Raw genomic sequence first — 27,973 nt, forward strand, 5'->3', positions numbered from 1 at the left:
ATAAACAGTCAGTAGGTGGCGCTGTTCATTGTGTTGTCAACAGATGTCAGATTTGGAAGCGGGTGTGGACTACTTGAAAAACGTTGCCTTTCTACGCGTTTTGTTGACTTATTCCTGCAGGATCGGGGCTGAAACACAGAGGTAAGAATGTGATTGTGTGGCTGTCATGTTTTAAATGTAGAAGTTTCTGTAAAATATGAGATCTAAGTAGATTAAACGATGTCCAGGTGTTGACTGCCAATGCAGCTGGTCATCTGTCTGACTGTGTTTAAATTCAATCACTGTTGTTTCAATTTATCATGTCTGGTCCAACAACAGAGCAATGGATCATCTTTTTCTGAATACATAATGAGCATGTTTTCGGTGTGTGTCGCTACATAAGTTTGAATCATAGTTTGAGCCCTGCTCTTTACATGCTTTAGTTTGTTAGGCTCTACGTTCAGTGACATACAGTTCCCACTATGTATGTATTACTTAGTATTACAATTACAATTACAACATGTATTATTATGCCCATATGGGTAAGGACTAAGGTTTATCGCAAATGGCAATATATCAAGAGGGTGCTATTGAACCCACTCAAAGATATAGGCGGTGCGTGCGCGAGCCGTGCATGACAACATACACCGCATAGCAAACTGCCCCATCTGCCTACCCACAATGCATTGCAGTTGTGAATCGCGAAAAACCTTATTGTCCATGTATGTAGGCTTTTTTGTAGGGTATAGATTATGAATTTCAATTTTACTACAGTCGAAGCATCCTATCGTCTTATCGAAAAAAATCACACCAATTTATTTTTTTCGAGAAGTTGATGTGATGTAATTGCAAAGTCTGAAGTGACCTGAAGATACGAAGTGACCTAGAAGTGGCAAAGGTACAAAGTGACTGAGACATCCAGGGCTTTTAACAATCAATTCAAATAACTTCATTGGGGTAGTACTAGTACTTAGGCTACTACTGGGTGGGACTGTGTGGACTCCCATGATATAATCCATGATGAACTGGGACGGGTGCGAGCAGGTGGTCCACCAATCACTGCCTGTTTACACACGTAGCACCCTAGTTAGCCTAGCCTTATCCCTAAGCACCTTGGTGCAAATTACAATACAAGTTCAATTAAAATAATTACATCAAAATACAAACATTAAAGTTCTGCATTGCCGACTAATTGGTATCTTACTGTCTTTTTGACCTAAAACCTGATTCAAGTCCAAACAACCTTTTTAAAGTGCAGGCCTAGAATTTCATCTTTAAAAATACTTATACTTTTTAATAGGGTCAGGCCATTTTTTCATTTTGCTAAAGGCACTTCCATAGGAAACTGAAAATCTGCTCAAGTCTTAGTGTTGGACATTTTTGAGGGGGCACCAAGGCCAACACCAGGGCCCAATCTGCTTAAAAGTAGAAAAAGTTGCTTCCAAGCACAACAAGATTTTGCTAACCAGAAAAAGGTTACCAGCCAAACTACTAACTATTTTGTGGAGTGTACTATTTGGGGCTGGTATCATGCTTTTTTTCTGCCAAGCAGGAAAAAACAGAAATATTGGTATTCCACATACATAAGTTTGCCCCAAAATGGAAACTTTTGGATCATTATTATATAACATTGGTGTTTCTGGTTGTGGTTCACGACATGAATGCATTGTAGCAAGCACCCTTGTTTACAGGTTTTAACGAGGCTTGCGAGCTACAGGGATTAAGTTCACTTGAGTTATCCTTGGTTCCATCACCAGATCAGAATAATAAGAGCATGGACAGAGGTGTCCCCCCCCCCCACTGTTCCCATACTTGAACACACTATTTTTATCCTGAACGGAAATATCCCCCCCCCCCCCCCCTAAAATCCTCTAAAGAATTCCTGGGATTCCAAGCACACAATCAAGACAGAAGGGTACAACATGTTCCATGTGGAACACCAAATGCAAGAACAATACAATGCATGCAATGTGTTTGTTCACAAGTCATTTGACACTGTGCATATATGGCAGGTTCAGTTCACTAACTGTCTTTTTTTTTTTAAGGACTTTTAAAGGCCAAATATATAATTTTAAAAAAACATGTTTACCTTCCTGCCTTTGTGAAAAAAAGGAAGGAGGAGGGTCTTATTTTCTTCCTTTTTTAAATGGCCGCCCGACACATTTAAAAAAAAAAAAAAAAAAGCGTCCCTTGGCTTTTAATAGAAAATTCAACAGATTTTTTATGAGATTGATAAAATGTGTCCTTTTTTATGAAAAAGAGGGGGGAAAAGAGGCGGCCTCATAACAAGAAACATGCTTTTTGTTTGGCCTTAACCCTTCTTAAGATCAGAAAGCTTGTTTGGGTTCCAGCTTTTTGTAAGTAGCTCATCAAGTAGTTTATAATGAAAGAATTGTTGTCAAGAATGCAGCCACCTGATTGGCAGGATTGCCCTTTGTAGCAAAACCCGGAAGCTCATTAGTATGCAAAGAATAGCCTAGACATTGTCATTCATGACACCACATTATGAACAATGCTTGAATGTAGGGGGAAAATCCACACAACTTTAGGGCCTTGTTGTTCAGTGGTGCTGGACCAGTGGTTTCATCAAAATGAGAACAACATACCGATTCAGATTACCGAACCAAGTTTTTTCCGGGTTCTCCCCGTACGCACTAAGCTAAGTGTATTGGGCCAATATGCTTGATTTGTGTGTCAAAGCAAATATATTTCGGCAGATAAGTGAAAAAAAAGAGGTTTTATTTCATTTTATTTCAACAAAAAAACATCAAGAGAAAAGCATCCATATGGAATGTTCCAGATAGCAATGAGCTTTTCAAACCGATATAAATACCAAATGGCAAACATTTCAAACACCACGCTTCAACTAATCAACTTTCAATGTATTAGCGTGTTCCGGCCAAGCGTAAACAATTTAGGTCCAGAATGCCCCAAAGTTTTGGACCAACCTGGGGAGAACCTGTTTCATTTGAATTATTTTAATGCAACCAAGCTATAAGTAAGTGTTAAGTAATAGGCCTACTCAAATAAATTCAAAAGACTAAAAATATAAGATCTGACAATTGAAATGCTGACCAGCTTTTTGTCAACTTTTGTTTTTTTTGTAACATGAGTTAGTACTATGTATGTAACTGTAAAGAAATTTTTGTTATCAAAACTTCTCTTGTTGGCCTATAGATGCCTGAATAGTCTTGATTAAAACGATATTGCTAGTTTAGGCCTATTGCTCCACAGTAGAAAAAAAATGTTAAAATTTAAACCAGGCCTAGGTGAAAAAGACATTTCCCACTGGCAAACCATAGCTATAACCAAACCATAGGCCTAAATAGAGAATATTAACATAATGTTTCAAGTTGACCTTGTTGAACATGACACACAATGTATCATGTGGTGCATACAGTGGAACAAATAAAGACTCATTTCAATTGTAGATAACTTTTATGTCAGGTACAACACGTTTCTAATAATGGGTTCTTTCCAATTGGACTGTCAATAACATGATTGTTTTGTCCTCTGATTGGACATTAAGCCGTACTTAGGTCCTGTGTGCTAGGATTGGTAGTGCATGTAAAAGAACCGTTCTGATGTTTCTAGTTCACTAGCAGATCATTGTTTACAAGTTTCCTCAGGCTTGCAAGCTACAGTGATTCACACCCATTTCAGTTTCAGACATGCATGTACATGTACCAGAGTCACGCCAAAATAAATAGATTGGGAGCGACTCTAATTGACTAGTCACAACAGTCGATCTTTCAACTTTTAGTGATGTCCAGTCACTCCTTACTGTTTCAGACCCCACACTTTTCATGTACTTTATTCAGAATTTGGTTCGGTGGGACTCTGGAGCGCCTGTCTGAAACGGGTGTATTTTCTCTCATTATTCATCCTTGGTTTCATGACTGTGTCAGCTATATGGTAATAAATGGTGATAATAACAATAATACTGGTAGGGCAGATGGCCTTCGCTATTGATCCAAACCGGACCTTCGTCAGAGGTCAGAGTATAAAGCAAGGGTCAGAGGCAGTGTTGATGGTTGTAGCTAGACCAGTTTTAGTGATGGGCAATAAATCAAATTTTGTTGGAAGTCTACCAAGGGAAAGGAGATCAACAAAATTATTTGTGTTTAATTATGGGCCATTATTGTTGGAAGTGGGGCAAGGTTTTCAAACTGTTTATGTTATGGCGCCATGCAATTAGTAGAATCACCTTTTGACTTCTTTCTCTGTGACATTTGATACTCCTTATCATTAGCTGTGTCTTAGATCAATGCAAAGAGGACAATATTTGAAATCTGTGCTGGGCATTGTTTTTTGCTCAGAGTGCTGGGCAAAAAACGTGAGTCCTGGGCAGGCTTGCCCATCAGCACTGCCCAGCCTGGCTACAATACTGGTCAGAGGCATAAAAAAAGAAAACATTTAAACATTTGCAAAAAGAAGAGCAATGAGCAAAGGATTAAAGTAAGAAATGGAGGCCCCCCTATCTAAAAAAAACAGGACAATTTTAGCCAATCAAGTTATTTGTTTACGAACATACTCGCGTTTCTGTGCACCACACATCATCAACATGGCTTGAATTTAACACTGGATCGCAGGCCTGACGAGGCCAGTAAATTTTGAGTGTCGGGCCAGGAAAGCCTGTGACTTGAGTCACAAGTCCTGCTAGCTTGTGTTTTTCAATTGAGTAACAACACTTCACTGCGTAAAAATTGAAATAAATTATTTTCAAATGACTTTGATTCCCATCTTTCAGTTCTGTTGAATATGAAGTACAAAATACCAATTAAGACGAAATGAATTCATTTTTTTTCATTTCAAGATAATTATTTCCATTCCAACAGGTCAAAATAGCAATAACAAAGTACAGCAATGAGGAGAACTGGAAATGGGGGCATTACCAGAAAAGCTAAAAGCTTGTGGTAGGCATACCCAGCCCAACAAAAACAGATGAACATTCAAGGAACACGCTGCCTTGGATCGGTTCGAGTTGGTCTTTGAAAATCGTTCTGTAACCGTTTGGTGTAAAATTTATATGGTTAGAAAGATATTGTAAAAGAAGAATACAATGATCTACACATATATGCCTCGAAATTGCACGGTTTTCTTTTTACCCTGTCGACTAACACGGTCGGCCATTTATGGGAGTCAAAATTTTGACTCCCATAAATGGCCGACCATGATAGTTCGCGACGTAAAAGGAAAACCGTGCAGTTTCGAGTGATATGCACTTGTGTGGATCATTATATTCTACTTTTAAAATATCTCCCTAACCAAGCTGCATTTCATAACAAACGGTTTCAAACGCTTTTAATAGACCAACTCGTCCGATCCAAGGCAACGTGTTCCTTTAAAGGAGTATGATTGGTACAGATTCTAAAACTTCCACTTGGTACTTTGTTAAAATATAAAAGAGTTTTAAACAAGTTAAATGCATAATTTGCATCGGAAGTTTTTTTCCAGTTTTTTTTTCTTCTTCTGGTTTTGTAAGAAAATGTCTGGTCTAGTAAATATTTTGAGCTACAAGCCCAACAGTCTAGTTAGATTTTCCCTCCAAATTCAAGCCCTAATCAACAAGCTTTATTTATTATAATCTGCAGTGTGGTTCAGTTTAGCATTGGTGAACCCAACAAGCAAGAAACTGCCACGAAGGCACTTTGAACATAATTATGATACTTGTCTAAACCAAACAACCTGCATTTATAATTTCATCTGCGTTAATTTTAATAACTAAAACAACTTATAAATGCTGGTACAATACACGTTGCCCCTCAGGCCTGGATGGAATTTCATAAATGGTGTTTGAAGCTTTGCATGGTGTGGAATTTCATGTTTGAAAGGGAAAGGTCGTTCTTATTTTGCAAAGGGCACTTCCACTGGAAAATTGTACTGTGTTGAATGGGAAACTTTGGAAGGGGCACCCAGGCCAAGACCAGGGGCAATAGAGGTAGGATGCCTCAGTGGCCTTCTTGTAATTCCAGGCCTTGAACTCACGTGAGAGTCACTGTGCTTTCTGGTTTTGTTTGTTACAAGTTGTTTTGAACACGTTTATTAAAGTTTGTAATAAACAGTATCTAATAATAATAATAGCATATCTGCCAAAACCATGAAAAAGACAAATGCTCACCGGCGCTTTACATAAAATTTACATTAACCAATAAACGTTTTTAAATGAGTTACATGTTAAGGTGTCATCTCATTCACAATATTCTGACTTTAACCAGGGCTTGAAATTTACACTGGACTCTCGAGGCCTGAGGCCAGTATGTAGTGTCGGGCCAGTGAACTCGAGACTGGACAGGTCCGTGGTTCTTGAGTATTTCAGTTAAATAACTGGTACAATGTAACAGTAATGAAGCAATACTGGTTTAAAAGTGACTTTCTTTAAAGGCAGTGTACACACTTACTCAAAATAATTATCATCACAAAACCTCATTTGGAAACAAGTAATAGGGAGAGGTTGATAGTATAAAACATTGTGAGAAACGGCTCCCTCTGAAGTAATGTAGTTTTTGAGAAAGAAGTAATTTTCCACGAATTTGATTTCGAGACCTGAAGTTTAGAATTTGAATCAAGCTTCTGAAAGCACACAACTTCGTGTGACAAGGGTGTTTTTCTTTCAAAGTTTTCTCGCAACTCCGATGACCAATCAAGCTTAAATTTTCACATGTTTGTTATTTTATGCATTATATGTTGACCACGTGAGAAGACTGATCTTTGACAAGTACTGGTGTGTCCAGTGTCTTTACATATGCTTTTAAAGCCATTGGACACTTTCGGTAAACAGTGTTGTCCAAGGCCCACGCTTCGTGTATCACAACTTATATATAAAATAACAAAATTTAGGCTCAATCGGTCATCGGAGTCGGGAGAAAATAACTGGAAAACCCACCCTTGTTGCCGCACGTTTCGCCGTGTCATGACATGTGATTACTATAAATCCGTAATTCTCGTTGTCAAGAATTGATAATTGTTTTAGTGTTTTCTCTAAAAGTAAAGCATATCATGGAATAATATTTCAAGAAGTCTTTTACCATTACCTTCTGTAAACCCTGTAAGTTATTTGTAAATCTGTGAACTATTTTTTTTTTTTTTCTGCTCCGAAAGTGTCTAATGGCTTTAAACAAAAACCAGTTAAACGCATTGCCATTGTTACACAGTGGCAGAAAGTTGTTGGCATTTTTGGGGGGCAAAATCGCCCTGAAATTTGAGCTGTGTTTTTATTGACAACATGATCTAATAATTGACAACGTCTGTTCTAGGTTAGTCGCCTGAAAAATCATTGTTTCAAAGCACTTTAAATATTGACAGAAATAGTTATAAATGATTGATTGGTTTGTAGATTACATTTTAAATACATGAAGGGGAACAAAAACTTTGAAAGCAGAAAGTAACAAGTCAGTCTTCACATTGGTTTCAATCACACAAAATGTAGTCACTTTGTCGGCTGGTTATGAATTATTCATTGCATGTGTTACCACAGAGTCCTTTCTTTATAGCTCCATGGTACAATGTATGTGTAAGTAGACTAGGATAATATTATCATAGAGCTAGGTGTGATCCATGGTTATTTATATACCGCAGTTGAATTTGGTTGAAGGTTGAATTTGGCCTCTGACTGGCACCCCTAAACAAATATTGACAAAGTAGGGAAACCACCAATATAGGGCTAGACAGCTCAATATAGACAGCTCAGATGTAGAACACTCAGCAATCTTACTAGCTGACTACCATGACCATTATTGGGCACTAGGTGTATCTCCACCCCCATCTATTGTCCCCATAGTTTAACAACCTATTTTCTTCTGAATTAAGTCATAAATATTCTGGAGCTTGTATGCCCTGCTACCTTTGTTGAAACGTAACTAACTACATATAGGTTTTCTCAGTCAATTTCGGAAAAAGAGCAGCCAATTTAACCTCCAAGCTATTCTATTTCGGGCGAAATCGAATGCAACTGAAAAGGGTTATTCCATTTCATTTTATGGTTAGTCAAATGTAATGTTGCGTCATTCCACTTAATAAAATAGTCATTCAATATAACAATTCATCAAAGCAGCATTCAAATTTGCAGACGCTTCTTAAGGCGTGTGTGTCACGAAAAAGAATGACGATACCCTAAATTGAACAGAGTGCTAAAGGAATTTGACTCAACTCAAAACGAAATTGAATGGCCGAATTCAGAATTTGAAACGCAGTAACAACTGGAGAGGCAAAACAGCTTTAATTCGAACGCACAAAAATTAAATTTACTGCTGACTTGTCAATTTGACCGAGAAAACCTATAACAAAAACAAACCTCTTAAAGATGCTATGTCAGATTTTTGGCCAATTTAACCCAAAAATTTTGATTTAAAATTCAATAGGTATTTTGATGGGGGTCGAGAAAGTTACAAGCTTTCATTTGAGCCATTGCTCGAAAAAAGTCCGCCAATTATGAGTAGCATGGTGAAATAAAGTGCTCAAAATTAGTTTTTGTTGTGATCCCGACAATATATCACGTGACTAATTCTAATGCGTTTTATAAGAAACCTTTTAAATTTTTGTCATGGTTCCTGACCATTAAAAGTAAAAGTTATTTTTTAATGTTTTGGGCCAAAAATCTGACATAGCATCTTTAAATGTAGTCAAGAATCCAGATGAACTTATTTGATAACCTTGATTACAAGCACACAATGAAAACCCACTGGGAGGGGGGGTGGGGTGGGGAGGGGGGGTGGGGTGGGGAGGGAAGGGGTATGCCTACACCTTGAGCACAAAATGAGCAATTTAGATGTCTCGGGTTCAAATCCTGTTCCAGTAAATTGTTCTCTGTTCACCCCAAATCAAAAGTATCACACATAGTGCACCTTTAACAACATTTTGTTCACATTATTCTTATGTAAATCTGTTGCTGGAGGGTAGTGGAAAAAAACATGTCCATCATCCATACAAAGTGTTTGCAGACATACCATAACCCGTACATATTGCAGTAAAACAACACAAATGTCATAAATGGACTCCAAGTATGAATTACCAAAAAACTTAATTGGAAAAAGCACTATAAGCTGTTTCAAGATATTATGAAACATTGTTAGAGTTTTACTCCAACAAATTTGAATCTGAGACAGGCTTTGACAATGACAGTCCTCAGGCATCTGAAAGCACACAATTCTATGTTAACATTTGTAAGCCTGACGCAAGCACGGCCATCACTGACATACAAAATGAACCCCCTCTCTTCAATATGCCTGCAACGATTCTAGAGCCAAATTTTCTCCGTATAATGGCACTGTTGAACACATGTGTGTTGCATAAAATATGTGCACGCTAACGTCATATGGTTGTGCAATGTATAATGCATTGTCTTTTGGGGATGTGTTGCGCTGTCCATTTTAAAGATGTACGCTATAAATTCAATACTCAAAATTCTTAGTAGGCCTATACAATGTTTAATGTAAAATATAAATAAGTAAATTTATGCAAACTTTAAAAGGGTGTTTTTAACTACAATTTTAATTTGTACATCACACCTCTCCAATTTAAAGGTATTGGGTGTACTTTTGGTAATCTTCAAATCAAACTATGAACATTTTGGCTCAATTGATCAATTGGATTTTATTTATAAGTTAACTTTTTATAAATTTTTTTCTCTTCAGTGAGTTGTACTAACTCTTAATAAGTAAATTTACTCATTTATTATTGTTTATTATTTTGATTAGTTTCTTGGTTTAGTTTTTTGGTTTACCTTTTTTATCTTTATTTTTTATAAACTAATGATTTAATTTTAGGTTAATTATTTCCTATATAGAATGGTTTATTAAAAAATGTCATAAGCAGCCACATGCTGAATTGCAACAATTTACAATAAAAAGGGTAAACAATACAAAATTTGATAAAACAATTATACAAATTACATTAAAATTAAAAAAGAAAAGAGTATGTATTTTTATACTCTTTTCTTTTTTAATTTGTTTATGTGTTTAATCACGGTGAGATAAATTCAGCCAAATGGTTGAGTTTCAAGGGTCTATGAGTAAAAATTACTAGGAAAACAAATTTAAGATAGAAGAAAATATGACATTACAATTAGCATTAAAAACACTTTCATTTTGACAAACCTGATTCAACACTAATCCTAAATTCCAAAGACTTTTAAAGTATCCCGGTCCAAGAGTCCATAAATATATATCTCAGCTTTCACTCAAAACAACCCCAGATAAATTTTAACAACCTGTTTACAGAGTGCTTCACAAACAACCTACTACAAACAACTCCCCTCACTGTCTGCGAACTTGTTATAATTAAATATCGTGTTTAGAAAAGGAAGAGCCTACAACCACTATGAAAGTGATCTGGGCATGATATACAGAGGATCCTACATAAAACAAACATCCTACAGGCAACAAGATTCTAATATTATGATAGCACTGTTGACCAACTTATACAGAGTACACAGTAATAACAGGATTTGATTTGAACGATTAAAGGCACTGCAGCCGATTTCACAAATCGCTCGAGTTAGGACGAGTAACTATAGGCCTAACTTATGATTAATCTTAAGGTTGACATGCTACAGTTTAAGGCTTGGACTCTTCCTAAGTCCTAAGATTAATCCTAAGTTAGGAAGAGTTTGGTGAAATCAACGGCTGGACACTATTTGTAATGACTCAAACTAAATATTAGCATAAAAACTCACTTGGTAACAAGCAATGGAGAGCTGTTCATAGTATAAAACATTGTGAGAAATGGCTCCTTTTTATTAAAGTGGTGTAGTTTTTGAGAAGGGGTAATTTCTCACTAAAATATTAAAAGACTTCAGGCCTGAAGCCTTTTATTATGCATCTGAAAGCACTCAAATTAATTGTGCAATAAGTGTGTTTTTCTTTTGTTTTTCTCTTGCAACTTCGATGACCAATTTGAGTCCAAATTATTTTCACAGAATTGATAAGTTATGCATGTTGGGATACACCAAGTGAGAATACTGGTCTTTGACAATTACCAAAGGTGTCCAGGCTCCAGTGCCTTTAACAGAGTACACGGTGGGTGCGTTCGTTTAGCTTCCCTGGGTTGACCCCGTCGTGTGGCGTTTTTTCCTTCCAGGATGAACGTGTGCAGATAATTACCCAGGTTCGTCTTGGAAAAAAAAAACGCCACACAACGGGGTAGACCCAGGGCAGCTAAACGAACGCACCCAGTAATAAAAGAATTGATTTTGTAGGAAAGTACATGAAGTAGGGCCAGGCTGCAGGAAATTGGCAATATAAAACTAATATTGCTGTTTGGAAATTAAGAAATTGTTTATACTGCATGACATCATGATTAAATTTTCTCTGTTCATTCTCGAATGATTTTCCACGAACTCCTAAAGCTGCTTACGTACAAGAAATGGCTAAGCACAGCAGAACCTTGCTTACCAGAATTAAGGTTACCAGCCATATGGTACTGTCATGTGTACTATCTGTAACTGGTATTCTTGCTTGTTAAAGCACTGTTTTCTGCTTAAGCAGCTCTTTGAAATAAGCCCTGTTTTTCATTTTCTCTTTTGCATCGTTTCATGGATTTTCATTGATTTGATTTGGTTTGAATTTATTTGGATGAAATACAGCAAGAAACATGGCAAAAATACAATCTCAAGAACAGAGGAATATAACAGGAAAACAATAATTTAGTATAAAACGTGAAGAAGAAAAATAAATGACAGGACTATCAAAGGATGCCCTTAAAAAGCCAACCCCACCCCTTATGGGCCATTCAGAGTTTGTATTTATATTCTTTTCCAGAATTTGTCATAATTATTGGATTTTTTTCTGGGTGGGTGGGTCGAAAGGTATTACTGAAGATTTAAATTCAGTTTTTGTTTAAATCTGTTTTTATATTACAAACAAAAAGAGACCAAAATACCCAGCTGGTCAAGATCTTTATATTAAGTCCTGATTAAACTACAAAGTGTTTGTTTAAGCCAAGAAAAGCCATTTAAAACTACTGATGATGGGGACCTTTGACCTAAAATAACTGCACCATTTGAGGTACTATTTTGTTCTGTAGTGTATAGATTATTTGGGGTAAGTGGATGGGTCACAACAATTGTAAAGAAGATTTTTTTTTTAAATTGAATTTTTTTGCGTTAACTATTTTAAATGGCCCGAGAGACCCATTTCAATGGACTCTTCCCATGAAATATGCTAATCACATTCACGCATGCGTACAGACCCTGTTGGTTGGCAAACGCCATACAGTTGTGCACTAAGCAGACGCGCAATCGCGTCTGCGTCACGCACCCATTAGCCGTGTACAAAACAGTGAGATGTTCCCTCATTTTGCCAACCAAAACGTTAGTGCGCACGCGCTATGTGCAATTTACATATTTCATGGGAAGGGTCTATTGTGGCCATTGTTGGTTAATGGGGTCATTGTGGCCTCGGGGTCCATTCAAACTAAACTTGAATTCAATAGTTTTTAATCCACTACAGTTTATCCTTCATCAAGAGATGTACAGTGTATAAAGAATATTTTCTCAACTGCACAAAATTTAACCTGTTATGGTCTATTTTGATCATTTATATTTGCAGCACGGCCGTGGACGAATGACACGCCGACTGTATGGTGAATGTGTAATGAGCTGAGCATCCCCTCTACTAGACTCCACATCAATAGCTGTGAATTCTACGCTAAATTCACCATGAATCATGCATTTCCACAGTCATTATTAACGGGGAAAAATTCACATTGCAGTTGAGAGAAAATGTAAATTAGTTAGTCACGGTGTACGTAATCAAAAATCCCCTGTTGCCTTTAAATGCGTAAAAAGGTGTCATTATGATGATGTCATGTTATGAATATTCATGTATGGTGAACAGTTATGAGAAAAATACATGTGCCTTTGTCATGCACGTCTTGTTAAGGTTAGGCTAGGGGTAGAGAAATTAACGCCAAACCAAGTCTCGTCTGATACTCGCTAAATGCCATACAGTCTATTCCAACAGAGTGAACTCGCCAACCTTTAGAATTTCCAGTGAGAGGTTTCAGAGGGTTTTAGTTGATTCCTACGCATCAATCTAAATCGCGAGTCTCTGTGGAAAAAAGAATCGTTTGTTGTAACACAAGATTTCAGTGGGTTTTAGTTCATTTTTATGCATCAATCTAAAACACAAGTCTCTGTGGAAAAAGAATCGCTTGAAGAAAACGTTAATCAGAGAAACCTTTGTATTCCATTCTGCCAAAGATTAGCTTTGTTTTCTTCATTCAAGGCTAATAAACGTTGGCTGTTAACAATGCAGTGATTGATGCATCATCACCCCCCCCCCCCAGTAGCATTCAGGCGAAAACATTAATTTGTTGATAAAAATAAACCACATCGGAAGCCTGCAGGTAAAGAGCAGGCTCATACTTTGAAAGCTGTTACCATGGTAATGGATTCTTTATAATTTATATCGCACCCAAAAGGTTGTGGCATTGTTTCAAACCCAACTGTCAAAACTCTACCCTTGTTGAAGAAAAATATAAATTTGAAGGTTAGTCAATCATGCCAATGGACTCTCTATAATTTTGTATCGCACCCAAAAGGTTGTCGCATTGTTTCAAAACAAACTGTCAGAACTCTACCTTTGCCGGAGAAATATAAATTTGAAGATTGGTCAACGAGCAAGCTGTGTTCAGCGCCCAGCCTACATGCATCTCAAAATGATCCACTCCCGTACCTATACAATCACCTTGCACACGCACAGTGCCTTCAGCGTCATGAATGAACTACGGCAAAAACAAGACCTGTGCGATATCGTCTTGTGCCTGGAGGATCAGATTTTCCACGCGCATAAGGTCGTTCTGGCGGGGTGTTCACCGTATCTACGAGCGATGTTCACCAACGGGATGAAAGAAACGGCCAAGAATCACATTGAGATTCACGGAGTGGACCCGGTTGCCATGGAAATCATCTTAACATTTATGTACACAGGTAAGACAAATAGGATTTTCACGAGAAACACATTAGCAGGCCTTGAATTTCATTCTTGAAAGCGCACAGCAATTGTTCTCTGCCTGCTGGTATAAAGGCAACTTCTATGAGGAAAATTTTAAGATGTTCTTGAACTTTGCTTTGGGTTAAGTGGTGCATGTTGAAAAACAACAAATTTAAACTGGGAGAATGTAACATGTACACAGACAATCCTTGTTATAAAGAGCACTACATTAATTATATTTTTTCAGTTATGGTGGACACAACATAAGTTAAAGGAACATGTTGCCTTGAACTTTGCTTTGGGTTAAGTGGTGCATGTTGAAAAACAACAAATTTAAACTGGGAGAATCTAACATGTACACAGACAATCCTTGTTATAAAGAGCACTACATTAATTAGCCTTTTTGAGTTATGGCGGACACAACATAAGTTAACGGAACACGTTGCTTTGGATCGGTCGAGTTGGTCTTCAAAAAGCATTTGTTACTGTTATCAAATGCATGGGTAGAAAGATGTTATAAAAGTAGAATACAATGATCCACACAAACATGCCTCGAAATTGCACGGTTTTCCTTTTACCTCGTCGACTAACGCGGTCGGCCATTTATGGGAGTCAAGATTTTGACTCCCATAAATGGCCAACCGTGTTAGTTCGCAAAGTAAAAGGAAAACCACAAAATTTCAAGGCAAATTTGTGTGGATCATGTATTCTACTTTTATAACATCTTTCCAACCATATACATTTCTCAACAAACAGTTACAGACACTTTTTATAGACCAACTTGTCCGATCAAAGGCAACGTGTTCCCTTAACTGTTCGATTCACTGTTTGGTTCTCTGTTTAGTTTGGGTATGTTAATACAGACAAATTTACCCAAACCTTATAGTGTCCTAGTGTCCATGGCCTCTGTTGCCTAGGTCTGGGCCTTGGTGCCCCTTCAGGGTTCTCCTATGTTTTCTTTAAACTGGGGAATTCGGACCTAAATTTGTGGTTGTTTGGCCAAAGCATGCTGAATTGAAATAAGGTCTACAGAATGATTTCTACTTGGTGTTTATCTTTTACATAGGTAAACTTTCTTATTTTTACACTCACGAGGAGGAAACATTTGCTACCAGGTGTGTTAGTTGTTTCATTCCGAAATTATAACAAAATCATGCTTACAAAGGGTTTGAAATTTTTGCAGTCAACTATCTTTATAAAGAGAACTGTAAAGAGGTTACCAGTTACAGTGCATTCTGAAGTCTCTCATTATCTACACTTAAGTAAGCTTTCTAATAATCTGGGGAAATCTAAAATGTATACAGCCAACTCTCATTATATAAGCCAACCATGCAACCCGAATCTACCCATTACACATTTGGTGTTACCGCAAACCAAATACACATCGAAATCGAACAGAATTCAAAATAAGGGAATTGCTCTTGTTATTTAAATCACTTCTTTTAAATGCTTGAAAAGGAGCCTGTTGCCTTGGCAACAACATGACAAAATATATGGAAGTTAAATAAATTCTCTGATAATTTTGTAAATTGGCAATTCCAGGTGTGAGGAATTGCATGTTCCTCTCTGTGCCCAAAGAGGAACTCGTCTTAGTTTTTAAAAAAAACTTGAAACTGTGTCAAATCAATTTTGGTCTTCAGGCTAACTCAACCGCTCCCTGATTTCAACTCAGATTGATCAATACTGCCTGCCCAGGATAGCATTCACAAACAGTACTTGTGGCATGGTAGTTTAGCTGTTAACCTTGTTCTGGTAAGCATACTTTTGTTATGCTTAGCTACTTTTTGCGCTTAAGCAGCTCTTAGGTATCATCCAAATGCGAACTAAATCACTTTCTAAAAGAGAAATCTTAATAAAAAAGAACTTAATTGGATCAAAAAGACAGATATATGCCTATAAAAAACCCAAAGAAATATCATAATGAACTCTTATAAAACCACAATACATGTAGATACTACATGTACATGTATACTGGTGAAAAACACATTGTACATACAGCAGTGGATAGAAACAGTACATGTAAGTAACTGTTATATAATTGTGTGTAAGCTGTTATAAAAACATTACATAGGCTAGCTCCTACACTGTTATTAAAGCAATAACTATTATAAAAACATTGTGAGCCCTGTTATAAAACATTTTGAACCCTGTTAAAAATGATTTTATTTTTTTACAAAATAAAAGTATTGACAATTCGATGTACAGTTTCAAAAAATCTAATTAGGCACTTCTGCCCCAGGCAAAGAGAAGACTTGTTTTCCTTCTGGCTAATTCTGACGAAGGCTGTCAAGAGAATTTTGTTGTTTTCATTTGGTGTATCTCAACATACATAAATTTATAAACCTGTGAAAATTTGATCTCAATCGGGCGTCGAAGTTGCGAGAAAATAATGAAAGAAAAAACACTCTTGTCACATGAAGTTGTGTGTGTTTAAATTTGAGGTCTCAAAATCAAACTTGTTGAAAATTACTTCTTTCTGGAAAACTATGGCACTTCAGACAAGCCGTTTCTCACATCGTTTTATATTGTCAACCTCTCCCCATTACTTGTTACAAACTCATGCTAATAATTAGTATTTTGAGTAATTACCAATAGTGTCCTCTGCCTTTAACAGTCAATCATTCCTGTCCATATCTTGTGACGGCCGTGAAATAACCCACGGCACCAACAGCAATTGCCTTGGTGCACAGTACTTTTGCTGTGATGCCCTTTGCAAAGTTTCAATACAAATTTAAATCGTCCTTAAATAGAAGTGCCCCTTACATGTTATGGCCTAGCGGTTAAAGAGCACAGCACCAGATTCAAACTCTGGTGTTTCTGATCAGCAGAGTGTGGGTTCGAGAGTGGTGACACCTGTGTCCTAAAAGCAAGACACCATGATGCCTTGTCCCTCAGATGGGATGTAAGGCCATTGGTCCCGTGTGTTGTGTAACGCATATAAAAGAGCCCAGCCGTCGATTTCACAAAACTCTTTCTAATATATAAGACTAATCTTAGGACTTGTCCTATAGAAGTGCCCCTTACATGTTATGGCCTAGCGGTTAAAGAGCACAGCACCAGATTCAAACTCTGGTGTTTCTGATCAGCAGAGTGTGGGTTCGAGAGTGGTGACACCTGTGTCCTAAAAGCAAGACACCATGATGCCTTGTCCCTCAGATGGGATGTAAGGCCATTGGTCCCGTGTGTTGTGTAACGCATATAAAAGAGCCCAGCCGTCGATTTCACAAAACTCTTTCTAATATGAGACTAATAATCTTAGGACTTAGGACGAGTCCCAACCCTGCACTGTAGCATGCAGACCTTAAGATTAATCCTAAGTTAGGACGAGTTACTCGTCCTAACTCGAGATAAGACGAGTCCTAACTCTTGGTGAAATCGACCCCTGTGCACTTATTGAGAAGGCAGTTCGCCCCGGTGTTCCTGGTTTGATTGGCAGCATTGCGCCACAGCACCTTGTAAACCTTCTCATGGTGCTTTAAAGGAATAGGCCTCATACTTCAAAACCAAGCTCCACACCTTACAGGCCAAAATACTGAGCACTTTGATACACCCCTAGGGGTATGATAAAGCGCTATCTAAGAACATAGTATTACATGTATTAGTACTATTATTATTATTATTATTATTATTATTACTTTCACCAGAGGAAAGTTTCTGTGCTCCTTAAAAAACAAAATTCAAGGCATGTTGTCATGATACTATGATATTCATACAAGGTTTCTTGATTCAAGATTGGCCATTAACAAAACTACTTTTTTATTAACAGGAATGTTGTTGTTAAGAGAACATCAAAACGAAGAAACACAAAATAGAAAATGAGATTTGGGACTTATGAATGTACGACGGTATGCTACTCTTTACCACTGGAGGATGTTTTTCAAACAACATAACACTCATATTAATTTTTGTTTTTACCCATACACTAGTGTTAGCACTGTATACTCAGTAGGCATAGCACTCGGGTGGGATTCGAACCCACGACCCTTGCAATGAAATGAAATTCTAGAGCAGTGTCTTACCAACTAGACTTGCCCCAAACAGTTCGAAACCTATGTTTTGGCAGCGTGTAGTGCAACGATATGATAGATGTTATACTCGTTATAACAGGAGAGCAAAGAACCACAAAGTAGAAATGTGATTAAAGTAGAAACGAGATTAAAGTAGAAATAAGATTCAGGACTTCAGAATGTACTCTTAATTGGCAGAATCTCTTTATACAAAATAACAGTGCTCTTTATAACGAGGGCTGACTGTCCGTGCATGGTACCAATATTAGGGTCTAAATGTTGAACTGAATTGTTGGTTTAGGCGAATCATCTGTGTCCACTGTCTTAAAAAAAAAATGCATATCAATTCAAACTAGTGTGCGTTTTTTTTCACTTCCATTTTCTATGTATTTGGTACAGGACTCATTGAAATTAATGTGGAGAACGTACAGATCGTGTTAGCAGGAGCCAGCATGCTAACTATGGGCAGTCTTCGTAACGTGTGCTGCACGTTCTTACAGTCTCAACTTGATGCCAGTAATTGCCTTGGTAAGTGCGGTGCACTTTGATTCTTGAAACTATTCTGTTCTTTCCTTTGAAGTTCTCCACCGACACTTCAAGACATTTAATTTCTTGACATTTTCCTGGTTTTAGGATTCTCTCAAATTCTCGTTGAGCCTTCACATTTTCTTGAAGGAAGTAAAGCAATCATTAAAGTCCACATTGTGTTCAAACCTGTACTTTTGTCTTTCTGGTGATACATAGAGTCTGTAAACCTCCTGAATTGTAACATCTGGAAGGGTCTGGGTCTGAACTAAGGGGGAACCCAGACCTACAAATGCCATTTTACAAGACTTTACGGTCACTGAAGAGGTTACTGCCAAATCCAACTGTTGTAGAGAACCTGAGAGACAAGAAATAAACTTCCACACCTTAACAGCATAAACAGCCTTTGAAGTGATCTCATGAAAACTAGCCAAGTGGTTAGACTGCAAGATTTGCAATCACAAGGTTGTGGGTTCTAAGCCTACCAAAATAACGGCTGATTTCAAAATGACTTGAATAAGTATTGTCGTCTAGTTACTGAATCACAATTTATTAATTTGTGCAATTCATAATAATAGAGATTGAAACCAATGTTTGTATGAGAGAGATTAACCGTTTCCAGACTGGTTTTTATATCCCCTTAGGGAAGTTTGACAGGGAGATCATCTAAACAAACAAACTATTGACCTTTTAACCTTTGACCTCCAGGTATCCACTCATTTGCTGACATGTACTCCTGCTCCGATCTGGAAAACACGTCTCGACGTTTCATCTATCAACATTTCCGCGAGGTGATCCGTACGGAAGAGTTCTTTCTCCTGGCAGAGCAGGATGTCGTCAGTCTCCTGAAGAGTGATCAGCTTCAGGTGGATGGGGAAGAGGAGGTTTACGAAGCAGCGATCTCGTGGCTGAGCTACGACCTTCAGAATCGCAGCCGCTGCTGCTGCAATGTCTTACAGAACATCCGCTTTGCCTTGCTGGACAAGGAGTACCTCTTGAAAAGGGTCCACCAATCAGAACTCATCAATCAATGTTCAAAGTGTCGCGATAGGTTAGCCAACGCATTACGAATACGTAATGATAATCAGGCGTTAGCTCTGATAGGTAGTAGATCACAACCGCAGAGTATTTACGTCGTTGGAGGAAGGAATAGCGTGGATTGTCAGTTGAGTAGCTGTGAGAGATACGACGCGTCCAGGGATAGATGGGTCCCGCAGGTGAGTCCAGGGGCCTTCTCAAACCTCAGCTTAGGCTCCACCTCGCTGTTGGCTCTGCGCACATGGAAAGCGCAGAGAATGTGAACCGACCTTCAAGCCTATGCATTTTTGGAGCTGCATGTATTTCGTTTGCGGTGGCTCGAACATTAGCATCCATTGTTGGAGCCTGACATGCCTGAGCCGGAGCTCAAGCCGAGGTTTGAAACAGGCCATAAGAATCCCAAAGTTTCTTCATTCCCTTGATGGTAATGGTGTGTCCTGGCCGAGCAGTAAAGCACACTGGACTCAAGCTCTGGTGTTTCTGAACAGCAGAGTGTGGGTTCGAGTCCCAGTTGTGGCGCTTGTGTCCTTGAGTAAGACACTATTATTGCTTGGACAATGATCCACATGTGCTAGGATTGGTAGTGCACAAAAAAATTCCTGATCAATTATCTCAAAAGAGTAGGAGTTAACCCCAGTTTTTGGGGTCCTCAAAGAAAGCACCCTTTTTATAAGACCTCCAAACCTTATCTCCGAAACCGAGAATAAGAGTTTTCAAAATCGAGATCTTGAAATCGCCGTTGTTGAGACATCAACAAATTATTTCTTTAGACTTTACTCATTACTGATATTGATACTGATTCTACAACACCAAGTTGACTTTTAAACTTTTTGTTTACAGGAAAGCATGTCTATATCTCGTACGGCAGTTGGAGCAGCGACAGTTAACGGCATGCTTTACGCTGTGGGTGGTGAATGTGCCTTTAGTGGGAGCCGTGACGACCAAACAATGTACCTCGGTCAAGTCGAATGCTACGATCCACTTCGAAAACGCTGGAGCCCTCGAACAAATCTAAACGTACCTCGATCATTTATGGCCTTAGCGAGTCTGCATGGACTTTTGTATGCCTTAGGTATGTACATTGCTTAGATTGAGACAAATTTATAAGGAGTGACGCGGTAGAGCGGTTAAGAGAATTGGACTCAACCGTTGGTGTTTTTGAGTGTGGGTTCAAGTCCCGGTCGTGACACTTTTGTCCTTGAGCAAGCTACTTTTCCATAATAGCTTTGTTCCATCGAATAGTTTCTAGTTATGCTATACCTTCTTGTTCCATTGTCCTAGTTTGTTAGGTCGCGTCAGCTTTGTTTGTTATGTTTCCATTTCCTGTCTGTCCAGTAACATTCTGTTGAATCTAAACTTCTATTAAGAAGTTCAGTTTCTTGTTCTATAAAGGCATTTCGCTCAAGACTTGGTCTTTTGAATATGCCTCCTAATTTGGCTCTGTTCATTGTGTTTCGTCTAATTCTTATTCTAGTACATTGTAGTTCTTTATACATCTTTGATATTGACCTCTTTAGATAAATGTATGAACATTTTGCATTATAGAATGATTGTTGAGTTATCGGAGTTGAGTTAAGTTCAATTGAATTCATTGAAAAAGCTCACTTAAAGGAACTCGTTGCCTTGGATCGGTCGAGTTGGTCTTTGAAAAGTGTTTGCAACCGTTTGTTATAAAATGCATATAGGTAGAAAGATATTGAAAGAGTAGAATACAAAGATCCACACAAACATGCCTCGAAATTGCACGGTTTTTCCATTTACCTTGTACACTAGCTCGGTCGGCCATTTATGGGAGTCCGTGTTAGTTCGCACAGTAAATGGAAAACTACGCAATTTCGAGGCAAATTTGTGTGGATCATTGTATTCTACTTTTAAAACATCTTTCCAACCATCATTTTATTAAAAAAAGGGTTACAAATGCTTTTTATAGACCAACTCGTCCGTTCCAAGGCAACGTGTTCCTTTAACTTAACATTTCTTAATCACTGCAACACTTGGTTACCAGCCTAAACACCATGTAATTTACAATGCTAAATGATTGGTTTCCTACACTATTATCTTATTGTACAGGAGGAGAGAATGCTACAAGTAGTTATAACATCGTTGAGCGTTACAGCCTTAACAATGACAAGTGGCAGTTTATGCCCAGTATGAAGCAGAAAAGATCTGGATGTGGGGTAGCAGTGTGTGACGGCAAAGTCTATGTTGCAGGTAGAAACATAATTCTCTTCTTCAAATGTTTACAAAGTGATTCCTTAGGCAAGATGCTAAACTATTGCTTCAACCTTCGGATGTTCCTGGCTGGATTGGCAGCATATTGCGACATGCCACCTTGTAAACCATTACATGGTGCTATGTAAAAGGAGTAGATCTCATGATTCAAATGTACACTGTAGTCCCATCACACCTTGCAGGAAAATACTGCTTGTAAAAGCTCCTTGAGTGTCACTGAGTGATGAATAAAACGTGCGCTATATAAGAAGCCACTTTTGTTATTTCAAATAGTTAGATGGATTACTTCAAAATCTGTTGACGCCCTGTACAACTAGACCAGGCTTGAGATCTATCAGCAATACAATTCAAGTTCCTCAAACTTGCTTAGCCTTTTCCTACATAGCACCAAGACTCTTGAAATCACTTCCTGAAGACCTCAGATAAATGCACAGCATCACTCTCTTCCAGCAGAAGCTTAAAACACACTTGCTCATACTTGCTTTCCCAACAATTTAATAAATACTTCAACTTAATTTCTACTAGATTGGCGCCTTTGAATGGTTTACATGAAAGTGTGCCTTAAGGCCGAGTCACACTGCAGCGATAACGAAAACGATAATGATCTCGACGCAAAGAGAACGCATTCTGTTGGTTGAATTGCTCCACGCAGAATACGCACTCGCTCATTCAACCAATAGAAAGTGTTTTCGTTCTCAATTGTTGCAGTGGGACCAGGCCTTTACAATGCTGTAGTGCGCTCTATTACTAGACAGCTCAGTTGGTAGAGCGCAGCACATTATTCCAGAGGTCGTTGGTTCAAATCCAGCCCCAGTCAAATTTTCTTTGTTCAACCCCAAAGCGGTTTAATAACACGTAACAAATTCTCCCCTAACACCAGGTGGGTATGATAAAAGTTACCACACAGACCGAGCAAGCGTTGAATGCTTCGACCCCGAGACTGAGGAGTGGACGTTTGTAGCTGAGATGGAGAAGGCTCGATCCGGTCTAGCACTGGTTGCTATGGACCATTACATCTATGCCTTTGGGGGCAGACTGCGCCATACGGACCAGTATTTTAATATAGCAGAGAGGTGAGTTATAGAAGGTCGAAGGTCAAAGGTGGCTTTGATAAGTGGAACAGTTGAGCAGAAAAGTTACAAAAACAGATGGAAAGTTACAAAAGTTATAAAGTTAGGAAGATAAAAAGTCAGAAAGTTCCAAAAGTTGCAAAGACAGAGAGTTTCAATGTTTAAACGATTACATGTTGCTAAGTTTCAGGTTACGTAACAAAGTTACAACGGTTTCATGTTACAAAATGCCAAAGAAAGAACAGTCCAAAGTTAAACAGATTACAAGGTTACAGAACTACAAAGACAGAAAGTTACAATCGACAAAGAAAATTATTGTATCAAGGTAGCGTATACATTGATGAAAAAAGTGTTTCCTTATTCCAAAATCTACTGCGTTGCAGTAAAATAGATATCAAGACAAGTTCTCAAAGCACAAATCGATACAGCAAAGTAGTACAAATGATGTTACCACAAACTGAATATACATTGATACCTCACCCTGTAATGCCTCAAAACCAATAACTCCATGATTTTGTTTTATTCCACCAGGTACAATATACAAACACATCAGTGGTCTTCCATACGCTCCCTTCAAACAGCCCGAGCCTGGCCGGCGGTAGCAATCTTCGACAACAAGATCTACGTCATGGGTGGGTTCGACGGAACAAATCGTCTCCGAGGAGTTGAAATCTACGATCCCTACACGGATACGTGGACTGTGGCGAGTAACATGAATGTGGCAAGGGCGGGATGTGGTTCAGCTGTGGTCTAGAGATTTTAAGTGTGTGTATAAAGTCAATTCATACAACAACTCTATCAAGGATGCACTTAGATTATCAAATAAACCTTGCGGCCATATTGGCTCAACACTATCCTATGTGTAGACCCTAGGCCAAGGGAAGGGTGCTAGAGGGTTCGGTTTAAAAGGATGATGCAACCAGATCTGGTTGTTCACTTGTATTTGTTTTGACCCAATTCACCTGACATCATCATCAGAATAATCTTGAATGCGCCATTTTGGTAATCAATGTCACTGTGCATTAATCAGTGAAGTGCGCATTTTTGGAGACGCTGCGTTTACACGTAAAAAACTATTGACAAACAAAACGGTTAGCGTGGCACAGTTGCCGCGTGTGAGGTGTGTGCAAGGGATTAATACTTTCTCACCAGCAATCATCCACAATGTGACTGACTGGGCGGGAAAGCATCTGGCTGTACTACTGGGGTCTGAGTTTGGTTTGGTGTATAGTGAGAGTGAAAAAGAAAACAAAATTACTTAAAGCAAAATTTACTGTTCTGGTCGTGACTTTGGCACAGCACTCTGTGGATTACGTGGTTGTAGATTTAGCATTGTAGTAATGCATTTCAATTTCGGCAGTAAAGTCAATTAGTAAAATATACGGACGGTCATAACTCGAACACCGTCTGATATTCATACCCAAAACTTTACTAATAAAAAGGATCAAATTTATACATCAAGAGAATTTTGAAAGTTCAGCAGTTACTATTAGACTCAATTTGTAACATCATTTGAACACTAGCGAAAGTACTGCATCATCTGTGTCAAGTTTCCTGTATAAATGTACAGCAGCAATCAAGAATGCTGATTCTCATTGTACTAAAAAAGGGCCAGACTATATCTGCTTATAGCCTCAGTCTGGTTCATAGAGTTATATATAAGAACTAGAGGGCACACTGGTCTATGTACGCGACCCGGCATGCACGCAGGTGGCCATTTTCTAAGTTGACAAAAAAGGCACCCCACAGCATGTGTTTGTGTGGCTTTTTTGTAAGTTGACAAAACAGCATCGCTTAAAGTGTTCAATAAACACAAACTTCAACGTGTACTGCATATTTAACGCGCGTACATAATGGCGCGTGTGTCTCCTTGCGTTCCCGTCGCATTTGTGCAAGCAACATCACAAGTGCGCCTTCTAGTTCTTATATTTACTGTAACTCTATGGTCTGGTTACATTTATTTGCAAGTGGTCATAAACAAAATGGCTGACTCCAGTTTCATAAAGCTGCGTCAGGTAAATGTCGCTGAACACATTTATCATGAGCAAAAGGAAGCAGGATACCAGTCACAGAGAGTTCATGTGACATATCATTTTCACTGGTAATCGTATTTTAGTAAGCATAATTATATTGTGCTTAGCCACTTTCTGTGCATTACGCCGTGTAGCATTCTTCAAATGCATTTCTGAACAATTCTTTGTAGGTGCTTCAAATACAAGCAGTGTGTACTGAAAATTTGCCAAATAAAAAAAAAAACATTTACATTTTCTAAAATGTCATGTCAGATTTAAATAATTGCTAGCTTAGATTTGAGAAGGGGAGAAAAAAGGACTAGTTAGAATTTATGCTAAGAAGTATTTGTACAAGCCTCGTGTTTCCAGCATTCACAATGTCAATTAGTGTAACCAAATTTTGTATCGTGTTCAACAGACAAAGTTAAGCATTAGTTTTGGCATTGGGGTTCTAGCTGTGAATTTTGGATCTCAAGAAATAAATCTACCACCTTGTGTGGACAGAAGTGTTCAGAGCAGTGCTCGCAGCAGGTTATTTTTTATGTTGATTGGAACTTAATAAATATTGGAAGTGAAATAATGTTAGTCGCAAAATATTTTAAAAAGTAACACTGAATAGTGCACAAGTGCCCAGAATAACCATACATTATGGTTTGAAATAATTATGTAGACCTTAAGAATTTAAAAAGTAAGACATTTAAGAATATGATCACCTCTATATGAAGTGCCTTTGGTGTTGGACTTTATAGGAACACTGTAGTATGTACTCTCACACTAATTCTTTACCCACCTTTTAAGGTATGCCAATTTTAGGCATGAACCTTCTTCAGTATTACAGACAGTATTATCCTGCCTCACTAAAGTTTATCACTGTAGTCTTAGCACTGTCACATTTTTGGACTTAAAGGTGTTGTTAGTTCAAAGCTGACGGACAAATATAAGCAAGAGACTGTGTCACATAGACCTTTATCACGGTGAAGCCATCTTGAATTTCTTCCATTGATATCAATGTTACCAAACCGAGGCTGGAAGAACAAAATAGTCTGGTTCCTTTTTTCAAAATGATTATTAGCATTCATTATTGTTCTTCGATACGAGGAACATGACGAAGATGGAGGCAGCATGATAAAGGTCTATTGCTGTGCAAGTACTAGTCCATGCATGTACATTTTGTCCATGTTTATCAACACATTATAGGTACCTGGTCAACATGGTCATGAATTAACACAAAGAAACACCAGTTCAAGCTTGCACGCTGTACAAACACACACCTATGCATCACCACTCAAATAAAATAATGTTAGTATATGAATACTTAACGCAAAACCTTAGGTGCTGAGATCCATCCTGCACAGAGCACTCATGTGAGATATGACGTTATAACAAAATGGAGATACAACGTTGTTACAAAACTGAGATACAACGAACATAGCTGAGATACAAACTTGTTATAAAAACCGAGTTGTTATGTTGTTACAAAGCTGACAACATTGTTACAAAACTGAAACACAACGTTGTTAAAAAACTGAAATATAACCTTGTTAAAAAACTGAGATACGAAGTTGTTTTACAACTGAGATACAACGTCGTCACGAAACTGAAATACAACCAAACAAAACTGTGACAACAACCTTGCTACAAAACTGAGATACAACATTGTTGCACTCGAACACAATGATGTTTGTGAACTAAGTATGTTAGAACTACATGTAAACATGTTGATTATCACTTCAAAGAGAATTCTAAACACGACCTTGTTTTAAATTAAAAACTTGCTGCAGCATTCAACATGAAATTAAGTGTCGCCGAAAACATTTCACCTTCAACTTTTTATGCTGACTCCATTTACAAACACATTAAATAAAATGGTCATTAATTCTATAAAGGGTCAGACTCATAGGTTAATTACATTGTATGGTTTCCTATAAAAGCTATGGAAATGTTGTAGCGTTCAATTAGTGATGGGGTGAGGACACATATGTCAAACACAGATATTGAGGGTCCATCTATGTCTAGATAACTTTTGCACGTTAATCTAGAGGTCGCAGGTTTAAGTCCCGCTCTAGTAAAAAAAATTTTGTTCAATCCCAAATTATGTATGTGATTATAAAGTTAAGTTTGGAACGTTTCATTTTATGTTTGATTAAAAAAATCCCAAATTATATATGTGATTATTAAGTTAAGTTTGGAACGTTTCATTTTATGTTTGGTTAAAATCTTGATGATGATTATTGCTTTTGGTTCATTTTCCTTTGAAATATACAGCCTTGATGGGGATTAAGCTTTAGTCTTTAAGTTTTAAAAATGAAATACTCAACTCTTTATTTTAGATGCATTATGGCTTTGATTTTACGTCCCTATTCCATCAAATTCCAATATTAATAGAGGTTACTTTTAACTCTGTGTCGGGAGAATTTTGTGGTTTTTTTTGTCCTCTAGCAACTTGGTTAGCTCGGTGGTCTAGTGGTAAGTCATTTGCTCTAGCATTGCAAAGGTCATGGGTTCGAACTCCACATGAGTAACATATGCCTGTAGTCATGCGCTGCAATAGACTATCAAACAATATCCAAAAGCAACAAGTACCTAACTTGGTTAGAATATTCCTAATGTAATGCAAAGCATCATTTGATTTATTATGCTGTACTGAATCAAATCCAGTACACACTAACTCTAACGTCTAAAATAGTATTGTGTAATTTCATGCGTTTTACTGAAACTCTGAACTACATGTACGTACAGTCCGAGTCCTGTTATTCATGATGACTAGGGAGGGATTCGAACCCACAACTGTAGCATTCTCTCAATATTGCCTAACGGTACATTGATATCATGTACAAAACACGGACAACTCACGACACCTCAAAACAAAATTGAAGACAACTGAAGACCACTTGGTTCAATTTCATGTTGACTGCTTTATACATGTATTCTAACAGCCCTACAGCCCTACGTTTCGACAGCTTTCTCGTAGTTAATGTTAGGGTTAAGGTTAGGAATAGGAAATACACATGGTGTGTCGGAATTTGGGTTGTGAAAACATAAGTGTGTAACCATTTAATGACGCTGCTTACCCGCCAAAGAATGCTGTGCTTACGACACGCTTTAGACTGTGTACTTCTGTGGATCATAGCAGGGCGAAAGCGTGGAATGGCATGGTATAAAATCCTGTAGAATTATGT

General features: G+C 38.0%; 1 protein-coding gene across 2 annotated transcripts; it reads left to right on the forward strand.

The window, feature by feature from the left end:
- Nucleotides 1–45: 45 nt before the first annotated feature.
- LOC139949710 (kelch-like protein 17) lies at nucleotides 46–27,958 on the forward strand. 2 transcript variants are annotated; one of them, XM_071948205.1, is made up of 9 exons: nucleotides 46–141; nucleotides 12,525–12,719; nucleotides 13,519–13,906; nucleotides 18,317–18,445; nucleotides 19,151–19,659; nucleotides 20,321–20,552; nucleotides 21,551–21,691; nucleotides 22,593–22,785; nucleotides 23,314–27,958. In XM_071948205.1, exons 3-9 carry the CDS (start codon nucleotides 13,624–13,626, stop codon nucleotides 23,534–23,536), a joined length of 1,710 nt encoding a protein of 569 aa, XP_071804306.1. In that variant the 5' UTR covers nucleotides 46–141; nucleotides 12,525–12,719; nucleotides 13,519–13,623; the 3' UTR covers nucleotides 23,537–27,958. The 2 variants fall into 2 exon arrangements, with proteins under 2 accessions (XP_071804306.1, XP_071804307.1); XM_071948206.1 differs by having other exon boundaries at nucleotides 12,525–12,699.
- The last annotated feature ends 15 nt before the right edge of the window (nucleotides 27,959–27,973 follow it).

This window comes from Asterias amurensis, chromosome 17, assembly GCF_032118995.1.
Source record: "Asterias amurensis chromosome 17, ASM3211899v1".
In the NCBI taxonomy this organism is placed as follows: Eukaryota; Metazoa; Echinodermata; class Asteroidea; order Forcipulatida; family Asteriidae; genus Asterias; species Asterias amurensis.

What these genes read in the sequence shown, in the direction of transcription:
- LOC139949710 (XM_071948205.1), top strand. Translation starts at nt 13,624, where the DNA reads ATGCATCTCAAAATGATCCACTCCCGTACCTATACAATCACCTTGCAC. An exon ending in CTTAACATTTATGTACACAG is followed by an intron (nt 13,907 to 18,316) that starts GTAAGACAAATA and finishes TATTTGGTACAG; the next exon opens with GACTCATTGAAATTAATGTG. An exon ending in GGGATAGATGGGTCCCGCAG is followed by an intron (nt 19,660 to 20,320) that starts GTGAGTCCAGGG and finishes TTTTGTTTACAG; the next exon opens with GAAAGCATGTCTATATCTCG.